General features: G+C 34.1%; 1 protein-coding gene across 1 annotated transcript in view; it reads left to right on the plus strand.

The window, feature by feature from the left end:
- DPYD (dihydropyrimidine dehydrogenase) overlaps positions 1-23,930 on the plus strand; it is an 813,917-nt gene that overhangs the window by 326,759 nt on the left and 463,228 nt on the right. The window contains exon 9 of the mRNA XM_061183827.1: positions 23,707-23,814. Coding sequence (XP_061039810.1) covers positions 23,707-23,814 — 108 coding nt within the window. The remainder of the gene's footprint in view (positions 1-23,706; positions 23,815-23,930) is intronic.

The raw sequence follows: 23,930 nt of genomic DNA on the forward strand, positions 1-23,930 counted from the left end.
CTTCAGTAAAGTTGGGGGGAAAAAAGTAGATCAAAGCCTGCCATTATAGAATAAATAAGGAAGAAATAAAAGGCAGCTTTGATTGTGGAAAGAGCTTCGATGTTTGAATTAGAAGATCTCGAAGTCTTAGTTTTGCCCTTAACTAGCTTTTGGTACCCAAATATTTAAAAAGTTTGTAAGCTTCATTTTCTCACTACTAAAATGAGACTGAGCTCTGATGATATCCAAGGTCTCTGCAACTTATAACATTAAATAATCCTGTATATTCACACTTAAACATGGTTTTTAAAAATACATTGAAAAGTGCATGTTTTGGTGAGTAGGGAAGACGTACGTTTGATTTCTTTTGGTGGGTAATCATGATGCTTTCATTGTTAATGAAAATTAAGTGGCCTGAGAATTAAGTAACTGGGTCCAGACCCCAGCTTGGTCACTTAGTTGACTATGCAGTTTTGGACAAGTCAAGCCCCTTCTGGGAGCAAATCATCCTTGCAGTACTTTTTATCTCAGTTTTATCTGGTTTTATAAAAAGTTTCTGTGTTTGATTTTGCTCTGTCAAACTTATGGGGTAAATAACCTCACTGTGTTGTAAATACTATATGCTATAATATCTAATAGGTGACTCTTGATCTACTGAAAACAGAGTGAAAGTGTTAGATTATCTGGCAGAACCATTGATGTTCGATTAATTCTTCTAGCCCCAAGTCTCTGTCCCTTGTAATTCCTTAACATCTTACCTGCACCTGTGCAATTTTTCCTTTGTAAATAAAATCTCCCGGAGTTATTATCCTTTAAGAGTGAAATCTGTTTCTTGTGGGAACCTGATTTGATACACCGTGTTATAAAACTTTGTTAAAAAATTTAAATCAACTTTAAAGATTTGTCTCATTTATTATATTTTAAATCACTATATTTCAGTGCCATGAGTAGAACTTTGTAGGTGCAGTATAAAATTTCCCATAGGTCAGTTATTTGAGTATTGACTCCATGAGAGATACCGCTGGGATTATAAGTAAGATCCAGTCTCTCTGGCTCTTCATGAACTGGAAAGTTAGAGAAAAAGATGATCCAGCAGCGAAAATTCAAAGAAAATTATAATATTGTAAGTATACACAAAAGAAAATACATTTGACCCTTAAACAATTGGGGCGTTGGGGGGGCCAATCCTCCATGCAGTCAAAAATCCAGGCATAACTTTATAACTGGCCCTCGGTATCTGCAGTTCCTCTGTATCCACAGTTCCTCCGTATCTGTAGTCCCACATCCTTAGATTCAACCAAAGGTCAGATCACGTAGTACTATAGTACTTACTATTGAAAAAAAATCTGAATATAAGTCAACCTGCCCAGTTCAAACCCATATTGTTCAAGGGTCAACTATAGAGTAACTACCACTTGTATGGTGCCCATAGTTCTGGCTCTGTGCAATTGTCCTCCGTACGTTCAAGGAATCTAATTTCATTTTCTTTTCTATACTGTGTATGGAAAAGAAAAGTAAATTTAGATTTACTTTCTAAATCTAATTTCATTTTCTTTTCTTTACTCATTATTGGTGTTAATTGACATGTAATGATACCCTCATTATTTATTTAATATAATAAAATTTATAAATTAGAATTAATTCATTATATGTTTATATTCATACCCTACCTCTTTAAAACTGTAATTTTAATTTGTAAATGTATATAAAATAAATGAACAGATTTAGACACATACTGGCAATTCAGGATTAGTAACAGTTGTTTTGGAAGTTTCACCAGCACCTATCAGCGTGCTCCTTCCTCTGTCCTCTCCTCCTGCCCTCCTTCCTCCAGGATCAACACATCTCTCCTCCTTCAGCTGACTCATCCTTCACCTCGACCTGCTACACAGGGAAAAACATATTTGCCATTTGAGAAATGGTATGTAATGAAAATTTCTACATATAGCATCACAGTGCTAACATTTTGTGATTGAAACTACCTGTTTATGTAAAACAGGTGATGACATTGTGTTAGAGGATGAACAATGATAAAGAATTTATTAAAGATTTTAATGACATGCACACTCTTCCCTAATTATTTTCAGAGAAGTATGATTGATTTCTATAAGCACACTGAACAGTTTGCCCCCTTGTATTATCAAGACATAAAATATTTTTCCTTTGAAAGAGGGTTTTTCAGACAAACTTTATCAACTATTGACAACTGAAATTACGCTTTGATTGTGCAAATAGACTTTACATTAAATTAGTATATGATTTAAAACAAATTTAGATAAATTTTCCCAGAAGAGAACAATGCCTATCATATCAAGGCTGCTTAATAAATATTTATTGAAGGGAGGAAGGAATCTAGGGAAGGGGAGAAAGAAAGTAGGGGGAGAGGGAGGGAGGGAAGAAAAATGTCTGCCTATTTTGGCTTTAACCTTTTTATTCTAACATTTCACATTTTAAGCAATGAAAATCTGATTCTTAACATTCACTAGATTATTCAATACTCTACATTAATCAATAAAAAAATGTCAAAATTAGATACAATTAGACTCTTAATGGAAAAACATTCATAACTTGTTGTCTTGCCCTTGATTTTCTCAGTATTTCAGAGAAGTGCCTGCTCATAAAAAGGAAGCTTGAGGTCAATTACAACCTTGTTTAGCACTGGGGGTGGGTGGAAGGTAGGGGGTAGAAGAAACAAACCCTATTGCCATGACATAATTTGTCCTGGGGCTTTGGAAGGCATTTTCCATATAATGATTAAAGCTTAAATTAAAGATATATTAAAACCAAAATTAAAGATGTAATTTGTTGCTTAATAAATGATATATGTTTTATAACTTCATTAAGGATGCTACCTTCCTTAATTTTTGCAGACCATGAGATTTTCAGTGAGGTGCATATTAACTGCAGAGATAATAATGTTTCTATATGTTAATAATTTTAAATGAAAAACACTTGAGCTATTTTCCAGCCACATGGGAGGAATCATTTACATCCTTAAAGGCTTATTTTACCATTAACCCCTTCATTTGAGTAGAGTGGATATCCATATGTAAAGTATTAATTCTTTTTACATTAGTGCTAATGGCAAGTATTTTAGACCCACTGGTGTGAGAGGATTAAAAGCCACAATGTTAGGCATGCACCAACATTTCTGAGATTAATCCTTGTTAGAGCAACCTAGTGGGAATATGTAACTTGATTTTCTGTTTATTGATCAGATGCTTCTTGTTTCTTTTATCATGTGAAATGAAACTCCACAGAGACAATATCATATTGCATTAATATGCTGAATTTAACGAATGCAACACAGGATTAAGTTAGTCTCTTAACCCTTTCTACTTTTAATGCCAATTACTATATAAATGCAGGTTTTAAGGAGATATCTGTGGAAATAGGATACACTCTAAATATTTGGCATTATGGCCCAAATAATAGATGAGCCATTCATGCTTTTTCTAGTTGTAAACTAATGCTTGAAAGTCATGTTAACAATAAATCTCTGGGAATATTTACTTCCATTTGGTAGAAGGAGGGATTAAGAAGTCAGTGAAGAAGAGAAGCGCTCTGAGATTTTGTTATATATTTTGATAAGAGGCAAGGGACAATATGTCTGTGTTTTCTCATTTCTCTGTTACTCCTACCTCTACCCCATCCCACTCCACCTTGTTGCCATGTTAGCATAGAAAATATTTCCTGGCCTCTCATCCTCATGTTCACTTTAATTTGGCTAGATCCCAGGAGTGACATTCAAATATTGACTAACCAGCAAAGCATGGGCACAGACCAATCAGGAGGTACATCGGTTATAAAAGACTTGGTGATGAATGACTTGATTGTTTGGCTAAAACTTAGCCTGGCCTAGTGGTCGTCTTAGCCCTAATTTGTCTGGGTGTCTTAAACCATCTTGGATAATGGCAGTCAATGGATTCTTGGTGATTTCTATCCTATAGGAAGGTTATGAGATAAAGGTAGGAAAGGAGAGAGACCATTCTACCTAAAGCAGCTATACCTACTGATTCTTGTGAATGATTTTCGAGCTGGTAGAGGGGAGGAGATGTCAATTAATTGTCTTATTTTTTAAAAAAAATTTTATTGGAGTATAGTTGATTTACAATGTTATGTTAGTTTCAGGTGTACAGCAAAGTGAATCAGTTACACATACATATATCCACTTTTTTTTTTTTTTTTGGACTCTTTTCCCATATAGGCCATTACAGAGTATTGATAGAGTTCCCTGTGCTATACAGCTTATTAGTGACCTATTTTATATATAGTAGTGTGTATATGTCAGTCCCAATCTCCCAATTCATCCCACCCCACCCCTTTCCTCCTTGGAATCCATACATTTCTTCTCTATGTCTGTGTCTCTATTTCTGTTTTGCAAATAAGATCATCTATAACATTTTTCTAGATTCTACATATATGCATTAATATATGATATATGTTTTCCTCTTTCTGACTTACGTCACTCTGTATGACACTCTCTAGTGTCATACAGAGTGCCATCCATGTCTCTTCAAATGACCCAATTTCATTCCTTTTTATGGCTGAGTAATATTCCATTGTATATATGTTCCACATCCTCTTTATCCCTCCCCCCCAACCCTTATCACCTGGTAACCATAAGTTTGTTTTCTACATGCGTGACTCTACTTCTTTTTGCGAATGAGTTCATTTGTACCCTTTTTTTTTTTTAGATTCCACATATAAGCCATATCATATGATATTTGTCTTTCTGTGTCTGACTTACTTCACTCAGTATGACAGTCTCTAGGTCCATCCATGTTGCTGCAAATGGCATTATTTTATGGCTGAGTAATATTCCATTGTATATATGTACCACTTCTTTATCCATTCCTCTGTCAATGGACATTTAGGTTGCTTCCATATCCTGGCTATTGTAAATAGTGCTGCAATGAACTTTGGGGTGCATGTATCTTCTTGAATTATGGCTATTGTAAATAGTGCTGCAAGGAACATTGGAGTGTATGTATCTTTTTGAATTATGGTTTTCACCATTGAGAATGATGTTTGCTGTGGGTTTGTCGTATATGGCCTTTATTATGTTGAGGTAGGTTCCCTCTGTGCCCACTTTCTGGAGAGTTTTTTTATCATAAATGGGTGCTGAATTTTGTTAAAAGCTTTTCTGCATCTATTGAGATGATCATATCGTTTTTATTCTTCAATTTGTTAACATGGTGTATCACATTGATTGATTTGCATATATTGAAGAATCCTTCCGTTCCTGGCATAAATCCCACTTGGTCATGGTGTATGATCCTTTTAATGTGTTTGTGGATTCTGTTTGCTAGTATTTTGTTGAGGATTTTTGCGTCTATGTTCATTAGTGATATTGGCCTGTAATTTTCTTTTTTTGTGATATCTTTGTCTGGTTTTGGTATCAAGGTGATGGTGGGGATCAGGGTGAGCTTGAGAGTGTTCCTTCTTCTGCAGTTTTTTGGAAGAGTTTGAGAAGGATAGGTGTTTTACTTTTTGATAAAGCTACAATGTGTTTGTTACTAACTAATACTTCTAAACCATACATATACATATACATATGCAGCTAGATAAGTAGATATGGAGTTACTTGTGTACCTGTAGTTGTGAATATGTTTGGATGCATCATAATATATATTATACACACACATGTACACACATATGCAAAGTCTATCCTCGGTTAAGAAAAGTTGGGTTCTGGGACTTCCCTAGTGGTCCAGTGGGTAAGACTCCAAGCTCCCAAGGCAGGGGGCCTGGGTTCAATCCCTTGTCGGGGAACTAGATCCCACATGCATGCCTCAAGTAAGAGTCCACAAGCTGCAACTAAGATCTGGTGCAGCCTAAATAAATAAATTTTTTTAAAAACCCAAAAACAAAACAAACAAAAAACAAAAACAAAAACAAAAACAAAAAAAACAAGAGATGAGTTCTGTACATAAGCTGGCATTTACAGTAGTCAATTTATAGCACTTTTTTTGGTCAGATAATATAGTACTGTTAAGATATCTAAAAGAAATGTTTTTAGTTCCACAAAGCTTTACTGAGCCAGTGTTCAAGAAGTGCTACTTGATTTTGTTCTAAATGCCCTCTTTTCTGCCCCTTACCCAGCTCTGCCAGATCTGGGCTCCGAGTTTCATGCTCTTCTACCTGGATCTGGGTGTCTTTTACTTGAGCACATTGCAATTAGATTTATCATTCTACTTACCACTTGACTGGGTCTGATAGCCCCCAATTTCTTTACCATTTAAGATGCTGGCACACCCCTGAGTTCTTTCTCATTTTACCATTAATTTAGCCTGGCATTAACTAGGGAAAAAAATGAATGCTTGGTGGTATTACTTTCATAGAACAACTCATTAAAACTGATCAGCTTCGAGCATACATAGAACAGAATTGGACTGAATTGGCACACTGGATAGGTTAAAATGTTACTGTCCTTTTCAAATCAATATATATTTTAACTATCTGGTTAATAGTCATTTTAAGAGACAGAATAAACATAATTTTCCATTACTAAAATTCACATAGAGAAACAGATTCCTTTACTAATTCACTTCTGTTGGCTGAGGTGGAGCCATTGTTCTTAAAATAAAAATGTCAAGATGATTCCCACTTCTGTTTTCTTGGTTTTTTTTTTTTTTTCCAGAGTTTTCAAGCCAATCAAAATGTCATGGATTTCATTACATCTTTAAAATCAAATGATAAAATAAATCACTCCTCCCTGGTAAACAGCACCATACCCTGCTTTATTGGTTTTAGAATATCATTTGACTACCCCTGCCAAATTTGGGCCTTTTGAACTGTGAACCCATTACACAATTAATAAACAGAGAAAAGGCAGCTCCTGTGAAAGGAATCTATATTTATCCTTTACATTTTCACTAGATGCTGATTTCTCTATGGGAGGAAACAGGACAAATGTACTTTTTGCCAGGACTTCATGTAAAAACCTTGTTACCTGCCATATTTCAATTTTTTAGTCTAGAAATATTTGAAATTCACTTATAAATGTGTGCTCTGAGCTGATGACTGATTGATTCACTCTTGTTTCTTCTCTGCCTAAGGCATAACATATATCCATCCATCCATCCAGTTCTTTATTCCTTCATTCAGTAAACATCTATTGACCATCCCCTATGTGTAGCTGGTGTTATGAATGACACTTTATGTAATTAATTTCATTTGATCCCTATAGCAGTCTTTCAAGACAAATGTTAATATCTTAATTTTGTAAATAAGAAGGCTGATGTCCAAAAGTTAAACAGCTTTCAAACGTCAGATTGTTGTCTCCTGCTCATCTTTGTTTCCTAACACAGTCCTTTTTACGTAGGGAGCACTTACTGAATGTTTATTAATGAATGAATGAATGAGCCAGAATACATTTTATTATAGCTAACACCTATTTTATACCCATGAAGCACCACACATACTTCCATGTTTGTCTGTGTTCTCTCATTTAGTCATTACAAAAGCTCTACTAAGTTCAGTGCTATTCATAACCTTATACTTGCTTTACGGATGAGGGACCTGCGGCAAAGGTGGCAAATTAATATGCTCAAGATCAAACAGCTTGGAAGGAGCAGAGCTGGGAATTGAACTGAGGCTCTGCCTTTGGGGTCCATGTTCTTCACCACCTCGCTCTGTTTGTTTGTTTGTTTGTTTTTGTCTAGCACAGTACATGATGCATCATGAATGCTCAAAAACTGTTTGCTGCAATGATGGTGGTGATGATGTGGAATGGGAATTTTTGTCTGATGTATTGAAAATGCTATTTTATAGGAACTAGGGAATTTTCAAATTACAGTTGCCTGAATTGTCCCTGTAAACTGCAAGAACACTTTATATTTACTTTAACAGTAAAATATCTTATTTCTTATTTTTATAGAAAAATAAGAATATTTCTGCATTTGTTTGTAAATGCATTATCATATATATGTATGTGCATAGAGAGAGAGAGACATGGGTATAGATACAAAGATATAAAACTAATAAACTGGTGATGTCTTTTCTTTCTCATATCAATTTGTAATTTAAAGTTCCCAAAATGTAACAGTGTACCTAAATGTAGGGATTTGAAAACAACTAATCATGATTATTTTAAATGATGATTTTAGTAAATTATGCATTCTTTAATTGCTTAAACATAAAGATTTTCACACAAAGAAGTCTGGCACAAAATTATAACCTTTATAAGGAAATTCAAGATAGAAAAAGTGATTCCACTTTAAATCATGTAGCAATAAGACAAATCACTATAAAGTCTGTTTCTGTAGTCAGTTGATCATATGTCCACAAAGACAGCTTTGCTTTTTAACCCATTGTGTACACATTTTTCAGTATTTAGCTCTGTCAATAGAGGACCCTGGAAGCAGTGAGGGTAATGAGGAGGAATGATAGTTTAGATGTATTCTTTCCTGGAATGCCAGTTGAATTAAATCTTTCGTTCCCACTGCAGACATACAAATCTATACTCTCCTTTCAAGATGAATCCAGAATCAGGAGTCTGCATTCTTTTATTCTTGGTCAGGAGATTAAAATTGATCACAGACCACACATGGGAGTCGGCTGTAGTATCACAGCTCAATGCGGTTAACGAGGACAGCGCTTGCCTTCTGATCTCCTTAACTGTGCACTTACAAGTTACAAATATTATTGATTCCAGGGGTCATCTGAGGCTGTGGGGAGGTTGTGTGACTTGACAATATTTTGCTGGTTTTTAAGGGATAAGAGCTATGAGCCTTGATAACAACTGGAACAGGGATAGTTTAAATTTGACAAATGAAGATTTATACTTTTTTGAGCTGGCAAAATCCTTCATGTAGAAATAATGAATGAAAATTTGAGAGTTGATTTAACATAGGTCAAATGACTTGCAGTGAAAGAAGGAAAATAACGCTTTCATTATTACCCTTTCAACAAAATGAATTGATGATAGGTTTTTCATTGTAGATCTGTGCTTTAAACAAATGAATAATGCTTAGAAAATCCTTTTTACAAGACATTTAAATTTAAGTAGGCATAGTTTACCTAAAATCTTTGAAAATGTAGCGTAGGTGGGATATGTGAATAATTACCTGCTAATCTGTAAAGCATGTTTTTATCTTTCTTATGAATAAAACGACTGTATTAACATTCAGAAAATTTAAGGTGCCACAGATCATTGTATGCTGAATTTTCAAAGACTAGGTTATGGTTCCTTTTTTCCCCCTGATAATAGAGATTATAGACTATCCTAAACATATATTCTATGTAATGGTGGAAGAAACACTGTATTTAAGAGCTTTTGCTGGATTAATTCTGGTTTTGGCACTTACTAGCTCTGAGACTTCAGAAAGCTTGTTTCACTGCCTTGAACCTTAGTTTGCTAATTTTTTAAATGGTCCTAAAGATGCCTAGCCGATAAAGCTGTTGTGGAGCTCCAGTACACAAGAATTATTGTTAAGTGGCAAAACATGCTACAAACGTTAACTCAAAATATTTATTACTACTGAGCTTATATGAAGTTGAGCCTGAATTTAGGACAGGGGGTGCTGAAGAGAGCTTCTGAACTGAATTCTGTCTCCTCTCCTTCATAATCTACAGAGTACACTGGCAAGACAGCAAGTTAGAGTCACAGAAGTGTTCATCGTGGCTAGAATTTACAACTATTGGATTAGATGCAATTGCTGATATTAGTTTTACATGAACCATGCTGTAAGCAGCAGAACTCAAACAGCTTAGCAGTAGACTATGACTTCTTTAAAAAAACTGAAAATATTTACGATAAGAAATGACCCTAATATCATATTTCAGAAACTGAAAAAAAAAAAAAAAGATCAAACATCGACTGCTCACTTCATTAACCACAGGCATTTGGGATAGAATTCATTATTCTATGTTGACTTTAAAAAGTGTAAGATTTTTATTGATGATGTCAAGATATATGCTTTTATACCATGGTTAGAGTGGTTCAGGTGCTTTTGAGTATAATTTAATATTTGACTGTGTGTATATTGCATAGTTCATAGGGAATTTAAATCATTTCCAAAGAGCAACCCAGAATTTCAGTTTGATCTCCCTGATTAATCCACCATCCACTGTTACTGTAGTTTCTTCACCTTGTAGTAGTAAAAGAGAAGATGATACTCTTCGTCTATGTAATAGACTCCATTATAATGAAAATATTTTCAATTATTATTAAATTTCTTATGTCTGTATAATGCTTCGTGATTCAAGAGTTCTTGGAAAAGCTCAGGGGACGAGGTGCTAAAAGCTTCAGTTTACAGAAGTAAAAGCTAAGGTACAGAGAAATAGGCTAATTTGCTACACATCACACAGCAAGTAGGTGGGGGAACTGAGAGCAAACATAGGTGTTGCTACCTTGGCCATGTATTTCACCTGTCCGGGAGTCATTATTTGGTTTTGCTTTCAGAAGTCAGAAAATTTGTTGCAGGGTGAACCACATATCAGTGGGCCCTTTTGTGGGATTTCCAAACCTACTAGAGGTGGAACAACAGCTCCCTAATTCAAAGCTTCAGTTTTGACGAAATTCTTTAAGAAGCCCTCCTAAAGGCAGTTTCTAATCAAACAAATATTATACAAGCTAAGCTACATCCATCTTCTGTTATTCGCTCAGAATTTAATTAATGCAGAGTTGCCATTGTTGACTAATATTTTCTTCTTAAAAAAGCATTTTAGTATGAATATATTCTCCACTGATACTGATTCCTAGAAAAGCATGTGATATATTTCTCTTCTAGCAAAATCTTTTCATACTTTGGCAGGCATTACCACTAGAATACCTTGCAGTGTGGGTGTCAGTATAGGGTTTATCCTGTTTCCTCTTCCTCTTCTGATTTGCCTCATTTAAATTGATTTTCATAGCTACAATACATATATTTCTATTTTGTTGTTTTTGTTCTCTTTTATGTTCTCTCTCAATAAATCTCCTTTAGTTATATTATCTCCAAAAACAACTAATTAATTAATTAATGCTTTTATTTCCAAAATTATAGTATAGTGACCTTGTACTATACTTAAAATTCAAGAAGGATGAGTCCTAAAATCAAAAGTACTCTTTAAACACCCGTTTCTTGGTACATTTTTATGCACTGGAGATATATATAAAAGTCTGAACTCATACCTCTCTTCTCTTGGCTTCCAGCATACTGCTTTCTCCTGCCTCTCGTGACTGACTGATCCCTCCTCAATTTCCATGTGGGCTCCTTTTCCTCTTTCTTCCTTTAAATGTTGATATGTTATCTAGGGCTCCACTGTTGGCTTTCTTTTCCTCAGGATTAGCTCATTAGCATTGATGGCTTCCAGTACAGTCTCTTTGCTGATACTTTTCAAATCTCTTGGTCCAGACCAGATTTCTCTCATGAGCTTCAGACTTGAAATTTTACTTGTTAATTATCTGTAGATTAACTTTACTGGATGTCCCATGCTCCATTAAATATGTTCAAAGTGGAACAATACTGTTGCCCTGGCATCTGCTCCTCTTCCACTGTCCTGGGCCACAGTCAGGCACACCACTGTTGAGGAACCCACCAAAACAGGAAGCTGAGGCTCAGCTGTGACCCTTCCTTTCCCTCTACTCCTTTCAACCGCGAGGTGCCAAATCCAATGAAATTAACCCTTAAAGACCTTCAGGATATGTTTTTATTCTCCTGTATGTATCCCCACTCTCAGTATCTTAGTGTGAATCCTTTTTTTTTTTTTTTTCCCCATTAAAGTTACTGTAATAGGAGAAGAAAGTGAAAACATACCTCTAAGGAATCCAGAGGCACAGCTTCAAATCCCATATACAGAATTTCTTTGAAGTAGTAAAATTTTATTCGAAATTTGCATTTCATTCCTCAACATCTCCATTTTTGTCTTACTATAAACACCATAATTTAAAGTACTTATCTTTGATTGAAATTGTTGCCCCAGGAAAGTAGGCTGTGTTTGTACTGAGGCTGTGGACACTCCCTGCAATGCCATGTTAGTGGAGGTTACTAATAATCCAAGTTGAGAAGTACAGGGTTAGTGTTCCTGTCTTATCCAGATTTATGCAGCATCCCCTTACATGATCTAGTTCCTTCATTCTCACTGCCTGCAAATCAGTTCTACGTACTGCTACCAATTTATCCTTGTTAATATACAAAGCTGACTGTATCATTTCCCTGCAGTGTTTCCTCTGGGTAAAATCCAAACTCCTTGGTGTGGCTTGCATGGCCTTTTATGGTCTGGGGCCTGCCTATCTGTCAAATTTCAAATTTTGCTATTCCCTCTCTCCTATCTGCTCCCCTGACCACACCCTAGTTTCACTCAGATTGAACTCTTACCCCTTCACACCTTTGTATATGTTGCTGATTCTTCCTCTTTCTTTTTCTACCATGGGAAACATTCATCTTTCAAGACTGAGCATAAGTATGATTGTCACCAGCTGAGGTGAACTGTGTTTTGTAAGGGCTCCTGTGCACTTACCTATGCATCCGTTTGTCATAGCACTTATCTTGCTTTCTTCTATTTCTGGTTATATGTTCTTCTCCCACTAGATTGGAAGCTATTCATCTCTGTGTATCCTAAGTACCCCTGTATCCCAAGTACAGTAGGCACTCAATAGGTATTAATGAATAAGTGCTTAAATAAATGAAACATCCAAAATTTCTATTTCCATCTTATCTTAATAACAGTTAAAAATCACAACTAGTATCCAAATTTGAAAGTTGAACAGGATAGACTGTAGTTTTTCTTGGCTTTCTTAAGTAACAGAAATTTCACAACTGGATATGTAGTGAATATACATTGAATCTGCCAAGTTTTATATGGTTAATCACCAATATCAAAGGAAATTTCAATTGGCATTAAGTTTTTAAAATTATCTGTAGTTTTGGTGGTTGTTGTGGTGTTTTATACTTAAATTATGTTAAGTATTAAGAAAGAAAAATATCAAGGAAGGTACAAGTATGAAAGTGATAGGATTTTGGAAGTTAAAATACATAAAAGCCAATTCATTTACTAGTATTTACCACATGCTAGTCACTGTGGTAAGCATTTATCATATTATTGAGATATATTATCTAAATTAATCTACCTGATTTCATAGATAAGGAAATTGAGACTTGAAATTTAAGTAACTGTGATTATGCAGGTTATACAGCCAATATACAGTGGAGTAATAATATGAACATAGTTATGTCTGACATCAAAACTATAACTTTATTTTACCAGACCTTAATATATTTACAAATTCTTATATAAAATGGTATTTATTCATGGTGTGTAACAGTTGTCAGGTGTGGATAATTACATTGCATTTTGGCATTTGAGACCACACTCCATGCACTTGGAATGGCAGCTGGATAAGTGGTATGGTATAGTTGAATTAATCTTAGTGAATGTGATTCTTTAACCATTTCTGAGTCACAGGCTCCGTAAGGGGTATAATGAAAGGTATGGACCCTCTGTACACATACACAATAAGATGCACACATGTACAAAGATACGTTTTCATAGTCTTGGATTCCTTGACAATCACAGGCAAGTTTCAGAATTTGGTTTCTAGATAATCTGCCTATTTTGTGGATGAACAAACTGAGGTTCAGGGTCAACCATATGTTTCTGGAATGGTTGACTATGTCTATCCATCAAGAGTGTCTTTGGAAAGTGATTACTTTTTGGAATTTTCTGAATTCCTAGAAAAGTATTCTAATTTCAAGACTCTAACTCAGCAATGTATCGGTAATACTGAGCACATTCCAAGTATATTTAATCATGGAAATAATTTAATATTTTTCTTATTACATACACATTTCTTGAAAAAAATCTACTAAGATAAGTATTTTCTTGTAAGATTTATAAAAACCACAGCAGTGACTTAGAATAAGATAAATAAATTTGCACAGAAATGTATCATTTGAGTAAAGAACAAAATGCATAATTAAAGGATAAAAGAAGTATATGTAGCAAAACCAATGTCTATGATTGTGAATTGCATTTTCTACGTGTAAAATTAAGTTGTTTCAGCAATATAGAGCTGTACTATGCTTACTTGTCCACGTAACAGTTCTATAAGGAAATGCATTTTTGTAATTCTTCTAATTTTAAAGACGAGGAAACTGAGGTTTAAAATTTAATGACTTAGGCATGAGCTTATAGCTAATAGCTAAAAAGTAGAGGTCAGGAGTCCATTAGAAGTCTTTTGATTCTGAATCAGGCAGCTCTCCATTGTTTCACAGACATGCCTGGGGAGAATCAGGTAGATGCAGAAACAAGTTTCAGCAGCTGAGAGAGTCACCAAGCACATTTGGTGCATGGTCTTTATTTTAAGGCCTGCCACTTCCTCAGACTTGTATTGTTGCACTTTGTAGAGCTCTGAAGGCCAGAGCATACTTGGGTAATTCAGAATGATTCTTAGCTTTCATTTCAGTTTTAATCCATGACCTCAACTCTTGCATTGTGTTTCACTCTTTTTATTTCAGTACTATAGCAAAGATTAGTTTGGCTTTAAAGAAAACAGTTTAACTGCATTATCTATTATAAATGCATGTTATATTAAAAATTTTTACATAAAGTTTTTGATATACAGAATATTTTAGCCTCACAATATAGCTGTAAAATTCATTAGAACGATTACAAATAAAGAGGTTACCAGTACATATATTTAAGAATTTATTTGAGTAAAAAATTTAGAAGTACAATTAATAAATACCTTTGAGAAAGTAACTAATACAGTACAATGAATGTGTGGTACATTTACTGGTGATTAACACATTAGTAATACTTTTGAGATTACATTTTTAAAGGGGTGTTCTCCCTTCTACAGAATGTGTGTTTACGGTGGCAGCTTTAATGCTGTTTCCTGCTGTGCAGTTCAATAAAGTATGGTTTTAGGTGGTTGGTTGAGGGTTTTTTCGTAATGTATGTCGATGTAGATAAGTGTTTTAATTACTTTTTTAATGTCTGTGCTTTTGTATTTTTCTCCTCTCTTCTCTTTTATTTCCTGCTGTTGAGATTACTGCCTCATCTCCACAGCAGGTAGCTGTAGCAAATTTGTTTTCTTTGTAAGCCTGGTAGATTTATTTTGTAATATAACTGTTCCTTTTTGGTATTTTATTATTAATTTCTTTACTTTGGAATATAGTACACTTACATAGTCCTAAATAGTAATTTTCTAACACCATCTAAGAATTCCAGTCATTAAGAAAAAAAATCTTTGCCTGAGGCATATTCTTTGAATTTTTTTGCTTACCCTTACTTCATGATGTGAGGATTAAAATTTAAGGAAATTGTTTTATAGCAAAAGCCAAATGACAATGAGAAACAGAGAAAAGAGAAGGGAGGAAAACAAATAAAAAAGGCCCAAGAGATAAAGCACACTTTAATAAATAATACCAAAAATCAAAGGGATATGTATAATTTTGTGACAGAAAAAGAAAATTACATTAACATATCTTTTCTAGAAGAGGGATTTTAATGAGATCTTATTTTTATATTAAAATTAAATTTTAATTAGTATAATAACTTCTGCTAATTACAAGAAAATTGGATTACAAAAATATAAAGAAAAATAGTTCATCTTCTTTTTTTTGGTCCAGGACTTTGTTGTTTTGGTTCCTTCATATGTCCCTTTATATAGAAAGAACAACAGATAAGGTGGATCCTGAATATAGAAGTTATGTATCAGGAAAGTAAAAAACACTCAAGGATATTTTATCCATCTTTGAGTTCTTGGACAATATTTTATTAATTAAAATAAGGTCTCTCTCTCTATATATATATTTTCCAAATGTGTAAAAGGAGTAAAAATTATGAGACTACAAATGCATAGTGAACCTTATTCTCATTTTGTTACATGAAATTGCTAGATATTTTATTACAGATTAAAAATCCTCTAGAAGAATTTTAACCACTTAGATTCAATTTACTTCATATGTGTTGACCTTGTGAACACATTGATTTATTAATATGTTTATATTGTCTGTCACCCATACAGACTCTAAATTGGAGCCTGATATTAAGCTCTAATACGAGATTTTATGAACTGATCTTGTTGGTATAATAGAACTTATACATATTTTCTACATGAAATCATAAGAGCAAACTGAAATACGTTTGTAACTTCATAGGAATTATTACATTTGTTTACTTTATTCTCTTCAATGCTTTTAAAATTCTACTGTTTTCATAATTAAATACAAAAAGAAGATCTTAGTTCAGCGTCTCTCCGATTTTCAAAATTGTATGAGTGTTCTTTACTCCTCTTAGTTCTGGATGTCATTATTGTTATATGTTTCTGTTCAGAAAAATACCTTCTGTAATGGGAAAAAATATGATTTGAGATGGTGATTTCATTCATAACATTTTTTAAAAGTCTTCATCTTGTTATGCTCTAACGAATTATGTGATTCATACAATTAATGCTTGTGGTCACATTGAGAGAGAGAGAGACTAGACAGCAGTTATACAGAACAGATATTTAATGGGGATTTGAAAAATCAATGAAATGAATACTATTGTGATATATGGTGATCTGATTTCATATGTGTTATATTGAATCACTCCACTCTTTCTGAATTCAGTCTGAACACTCAAGAGCTAAACGCATTTACAGTGGGTTGTCAGAAAAAGATGGGGAGTTTTATTGAGAAAAGAATCACAATAGGGCATCATTGATCTGTTCTCTTTCTAATCCATATATAGATCCTAGAATGATAACCCTTACGGCACTGTTTTCCCTTGGAAGTAAATCCTTTGAATCATATAAGTGATCTTTAAGTGACAGATGAAGAACTTTATAATCCATTGTGAAACTGTGGAATGCTTAGGCCCTTGAAAAGAATATTTTATTTCCATATTGTAATCTCAACTGTTTGGGCTTGATATCGAAATAGTTTACTTTTTCTAGTAAGTATATAAACACATATATCCATAATACATGTATTTATGAGTTATACCTACATTTACATATCTATGTACAGCCATTTAAATATCTTCTTATGATTAATTGCAGTATCTTCTGTTTGTGAAAGTGTATACTATGAATCTTTTAAATGTGAGTCTTTATCTTCCATAGTTTTTATATTTTACCCAAGACAGTAATAATGACTTACATTTGAATGTTGTTTTAGATTTACCAGAGTGCTTTTATGTGCACTTTTCCACCTCATTTCAGAACAACCCTGTACATAAGTCAGAGATATCTTCGTTCCAATCAAGGCAGTTAACTCGACTTACTGTGGTAATCATTTTGCAATATATACAAATACTGAATCTTTATGTTGTACACCTGAAACTAATATATGTCAATTATACCTTAATAAAACATAGTTAGATGAAATAAAGGAATTTGACAGCCACAGTATTAAAAGTAATTTTACCCAAGTACAGCTAGAAAGGGGATATAATGAGACTAGAGCCCAGTACTCCAGACTCCTAGGTCAGTGGTCTCTGAGGCAGGATGTTAACTAACTGATGCAATTTGAATGATGCCTTAACCAATAGAGAGTCTTAACCTTGCTATTTCCTGGTCTTGAAGCACGTATGGTTTGCGTCCATTGTAGTCTGTAGAATGAATGAGGTTAGAGGAATACCCTTGTCTTACCACAGCCTTTCATTCTAACCAATCTGTCCAACACTGACCGCTTAAATGTGCAACAGTGTGAATTGTGTATATCATGGATTAGATGAACATTTAATTTATGGCTATCCGAATGTATCCTTTCATTATATCAAACAAAGGCTTTTAGGGAGAGAATGCAAATAAAAGGAAATGTTTATTTCACATCTATGTAAAGAGCTTTACATATATTGTTTTCATTTTACTCTCCTAACAACCCTATTATGAGGCCGCTGCTGCCCAGAAAGAATAATTTACTTGCCCAAGGTCAATGGCTAGTAAGAGCTAGAATGAGAATTTTAACGCAGAAAGTCTGACTTAGAGGTTTCACTCTTATTCAGTACGCTGTATTTACAAATGATAGAAATAAGTCAGTTGGCATTAAGATATTTTTAAAAGATTTAATAAACAGAAATAAAGAAAAACAATGGTTACACAGGGACATTTCTTACAAAGACACAACTGCATAGCTGTGGTAGATAGCCTCGTGTCCCTTAGTGAGAGTTTGTTTAATGAATCCATGTTTAATCTTCACATGTTAATATTCTTCCTCATGCGGCACCATTCCCCAAACCAGGCTTAGCAATGAGGACTGAGATCACACAACGTGCTTTCTTCTTTGAGAAGACAGCAAAATCTCAGACACAAAAGTACTTGGAAAAGTGAAAAACTTAGGACATTTGCCATCAACTACATTTTGCTGTGCTCAGCCAGTACAGTTGAGAATAGGACATAATCAGAGGGATTTTATATGTCTACTAAAATCTTCTTATTGAAAAAGCACTCGTGTGAAATAACAGGACGGTATACCTGCAGAGAGAGTTCAGAATACTAGAACATTGCCCATTTCCGTAAGCCAGGAACCTGAGGCAGTCTCACAATGTTCTGTGCTGTCTTCTCCACTTCTGTGGGATGTGTGAGGCTGTCTCCCGTGGCATGTCTACCTGATCACCATCTTCCGCATGACGGCTTAGCTGTCATTCAAGTGAATGCCTTCAAGAATGAGAGGCGTCACACAAATTGTTGCTCAATTCAGTTAACACTGAATGAGTTGACCCAGTGAAGTAACACATGCAGACATTATAAAATCTGACAAATTCTTAAACACGTCCTACAATAGCTATGAAGACTCAGCCTTAGAAACTTATTCCTCGTCTGTTATTTACTAGATGATAACACAAAACAGAATATTTAATATCTTGTTAATGTTAATTGAAGTTGTGCAGAACTTAACATGAGTACAAAGAATTTACTCTAAATACTCTGCTGTTGTTTATTCTGTAGTTGTTTCAGAGGGAGGTGCTTTGGAAACAAAGCAAAGATACAGATTTCAAAGAATAGCAAATATTGAAAAATAACCAGCAGATACCCAAGGGGAATGCACTTAAGAAGGAAGACATTTTAGAGAGGAATTGTGCTAGAGAAAAGAATCGCAAAACAAAGATGCAGCCTAGGGAAGCAGCCAGTCTTTTCTCTACCACTAGATTGGAACATTCTGTGTTGTATGCGTATCCATAGCCTTACAGTGAAACTTAATACATATACGTTGAATGATTACTTTAGACATCACTTGTTATGTACCAACACATTATAACAGGGCTTAATTATAACCTTATACATGGCAAAGGCAGCATTTTGAAGTTAAAGCATACACTCTACAGCCAGACCATCCAGGTTAGAAATTGACATTACTACTTACTTGTTCTATGACCTTCAGCAAAGTTACTTAATCTTTATGTGCCTCAGTTTCCTCATATCTAAAATGCGGATAATAATGCGAGTTGTCTTATAGAGTTGTTTTGAGAATTAAATGAGTTAGTATATAAAAATCACCTACCTATATGTCAGACACTTAGAACAGTGCCTATAAGTAATCAATACATGTTAAGTTAGATTTTCTGTAGTATAAGCAACATTTTATTTCTTTCTTTTCTTTTTGGAGAACTTGAAAATGATAATCTTTCAGTACTTCTTAAGAAGGTGTTCCTTTGTATAAATGCATGCTGAAACACCAAAAACTTCAGTAACTATTCTAGGGGAACAAAGAAACTATCTGGCCTTCTTGAAAAACAAAGAACACTGTATGTATATTACCCTGAGCTGTTTTGTTTGTCAGATCTTTGTCAATTCCTCTTTATTCATAAACCTCCTTCTTCCCACTGAAAGGTGAATTAAAAAGTCATTTCAGTGTCATTTTGAAATCATCCTGGTATAGACACATACCTTATTTATTAATATGCCACCTACTCTCAGGGAAATCTTCCTTTGATAGATGGGTATTTGCAAGTTTCATTATCTTTCATATTTCACTTAAGGTTGCTTCATTTTTCTTCTTTTGTAGCACTTTGTTTAAATTTGCTAAGGTTTTAATACTTTACTTTGATTTAAGCTTTATTCTTCCTTGCCACAAGATGTGGAATTTGAAAAAAAATTATAAACTACAGAATAATAAACCTATCTTAATATTAATAGATAGTGTTTATTGAGCATTCACTATGTGCCAGGTCCCAATGCTTTATATGTATATGTATGGATAGATAGATAGATAGATAGATATTCCTTTAAGTCGCACATCTGTGAGAGAAGAGAAATATAATTATTATCTCTGTTTTAGAAATGCAGAGGTGGAAGATCAGAGCAATTAATGAATTGTTTCAGGGCTCTCTAGAAAGATAAAGCCTTTAAGAGATATATAAAATAGATAAATAGGTAGATAGATAGATAGATAGATTGAGTGGTATGATTTATTTCAAGGAATTGGCTTATGCAATTGTGGGAGCTGGCAAATCTAAAATCTGTAGGCCAGGCCAGCAGACAGACAGAATTTCTTCTTCCTTAAGGAAACCTCAATTTTTCTCTTAAGACCTTTGGACTGATTGGATGAAGCTTATCCAGATTATTGAGGTAATCTCCTTTACTTAAAATCAACTGATTATAGATATTAACCACATCTATAAATTGCCTTCACAGTAATACCTGGATTAGTGTTTGATTGGATAATTTGATGTGTGTACTTAGCTATGTACACATAAAACTAACCATCATAGGAACTTACAGAAGATCACAATCAGATAAATGGGAGAGGTAGAACTCACACCAAATTCTGTCTGATGACAAAGACCCTGTTCCTAATCACCCAGCAGCATCATGGTTGGCAGAGAATAGGTACTTCTGCCAGCTGGGCTGGACTGCCAAAGAGTATGTGAGCAGAGCTTCAGATACATGGTCCTAATAGATGATCTGCCACCCAGGTAGGGGAGAAGGGCTCCGCGGACACTGGGAATCTAAAAGTGAGCATGACTTGAGGTGTGGCTAAATAAGCTGCAGAGATAACCCAATCATAATCATCCCATCCAGTTACTGGCTCATTTTTCCTCTCCTCAAGCCAGTATCTATAGGTCAGAACATTTAGCTGGTGCCCTCTTGAACATTTACAGGGAGAATCTGACCCAGTAAATGTTAAATTCATTACAGTGATAAATGCAGAGTGGGGTGAAAGCACAGGAAACTCAGTTGTCCTTGTCAGTGTATGATTCAAGTGAAAAAATGAAATTTAAATTTTACCAAAGCTTTTTTCTTGTGAAATAATTCTTGCAGGAGAGAAAAAGTCATCTCTGTGGGTCAGGCAGTGTGTTTAATACGAATGCCTTGCATTTCTTTATATAACAGTTATTTTAGCAGTGGGTCTATAGAAAATAAACACAGATGTAAATCTCCCTTTTACCTTAACCATGGCAAGTAATGAAAAAGCTCAGATTAGGAATTAGTAAAGGAAGGATCTTAGACTTCATTACCAGAAACTGTAGAATTCTTATCCACCACTTACATTCTCTGTGCTTTGTTTTTGATCTGTCTTAAAGGTTTTTGCTTATCATATCACCTTGAAATTGCAAAACCCTTCACATTGTTTTCCTTGTTGTGGTTTTTTAACAGGAAAATGGGAAAATGAAGTACCATAGAACATATGTAATCTCTATAGTATAGTAATATGAAAGGGGAGACAGGTCCTTATTATTTAAATATGTATATTTTATATATATATATATAAAATGATACATGTTGGTTTGACTAATCAAATGTAGCTTAAACTACAATCATCTTTTAATAGCTTTCAAGAAAAATTGTTTTGTCATTAGAATCTTCAAGTACATATTCAGCTATATTTATGTAACTGTAACCACCCCCATCTCAGTCCTTCGAAAAGAATTACATTAATATATATAACCACACATTTATGTAATAGTTTCCATGTTACAAATAGGCTAAGAGATATTCCTCCGTGTCAGAAAATGAAGAAATAAAGTTATCCCCGTTTTGTTTATAGAGAAGCCAGAGCAAAGACCAGTCAAATGACTTGCCTAACTTTCTTAGATAATTAAAATAATTTTTAAAAATGGTCTTAAAATAACCTAAAAACAAAGGGCAAATCTTTTGGGGGGAGGAAATGAAAGAGGTGCTAGACAGGAAAGAAAAATGTTTGATTTAATTTGAAGGGACAGCAGTGGTTTATTGCTGGCTACGCACTCAATCCACCAGCACCTTCAGTTTTCAGGTCAGATACAGTATCAACCTTATCGCACACAACAAAACTCATCTCCTGGGCCATGCTTTTTACTCTGTGTGTCTACCAGCAACTACCATTGGCTTTCATTTAACTATGAAATAAGCTCCTATTTCTCTGGAATGGCCTATTGGTAGACTGAGATTTGGATAGTAAATAACATTAAACTATAAATTTCCCCCTTATGGAATTGAGATGAAAAGCTTTCCTGTAGTGGGGTGAAAGCTATCAGATTTGCTTCATTTGTAGTTTGAAAACATTTTAACCAGCTATTCATATTCTTTTCAAAATGTTGGCAATTATTTCCTAATTAGTTGATACATGCATGTTATAGAACATTTGGAAAATAAGGAAATAATTTTAAAAAACCCAGAATATCCACAATCTCACCACCAGAAATGATTACTGTTCAGATTATATAGTTTATATATTTTTATAAAACTTAAATCATACTATACACAGTGTTTTATGTCCTGCTAGTTTAACACTGTATTTTGACTACAATCTGTTACCACATTTTTCAAATGTTTGTTTTAATGGCTGCATTTTGTTCTGTCATGTTTTTCATCTCTTAAAGTAAAACTGGATTATTCATTCTGTTGGCATTTTGATATTCCTCCACCCTTTCTCTCTCTCTCTTATCTTTTTTTTCCACTGACCATTTTTGTACATCAAACCTTTATTTGCATGTCTTAGTATTTTCTTATGATAGATTCAAAACTGTTTTTTAGAATTAGACACCAGTTTCTACCAAATTTCTACCAAAAGAGCATAACAAATCCCATCTTTAACCTTGCCATATAGTGTAATTTTCTTAAACCCTTTACTTTTTAATAGAGGAGAAATCATATCTCATTGTTTTAACTTGCAGTTCTTAAATTACTAGGGGTTTTAAGATTTTTGGTGCTTATAAACTATTTATATTTTTTGTTATCCCAATTTTTGTTACCCTTTGTTTATGCTTCTATTGAAAAGTTAATATGTTCCTCATTAAAACTGAGAAATGTCTTTATATAGAAAAGACATTTTATTTGTTAAAATATTCTTCTAGCTAATCGCTTTGTTTATAATATTTTTGAAGTGTAAAACTAGCTGAATTTTTGTGGTAAAATACTTTTTTTTCCTTCGAAATTTTTTAGTCTTTCCTCCCCCCTGACCCCCTTAGAAAGACCTTCCATATTCAGGAACTAGATAAACATATATCCATATTTTCTTTTAGGTTTTGTGATGAATTTTTTTATATTTAGCACTTTAATACACCAGAAATTTATTTTTATTTATGACATGAGGAAAGAATATAACCTGATTTTCCCCTTAACACTATATGTGAGTATCCATGTTTCTGTATATGTACATGTGCACATGAATGTGTGATTTATGATGTATTCTTAGTTATGTATTAAAGGTATACTCTGAGGTCTGTTACATTGTGTTATATACATTCTTTTATGTTAATTTGGTTATAGATTTTTTTCCTCTAAGAACCACATTATCTTAATGATTACAGCTTTCTACTTTCTTTCTACTAGTCGGTAGGAAAAGCCACTCCTCCTGCTAATGATATTTTATAAATTTTTTTACTTAGGTTTGCCAGAACCCAAAAAGGATCACATCTTCCAAGGCCTGACACAGGACCAGGGGTTTTATACATCCAAAGACTTTCTGCCACTTGTAGCCAAAAGCAGTAAAGCAGGTATCACATATTGTCTTCTGTTCCTAATGTTACCTATGTTGTTATGTGTATTATGAATGTATATTAAGTCCAGGCTCAGTAGGAAATTGTCCAGATCTCCAATTCATCCTTTTATA

This window comes from Eubalaena glacialis, chromosome 3 (assembly GCF_028564815.1).
Source record: "Eubalaena glacialis isolate mEubGla1 chromosome 3, mEubGla1.1.hap2.+ XY, whole genome shotgun sequence".
NCBI lineage: Eukaryota > Metazoa > Chordata > Mammalia > Artiodactyla > Balaenidae > Eubalaena > Eubalaena glacialis.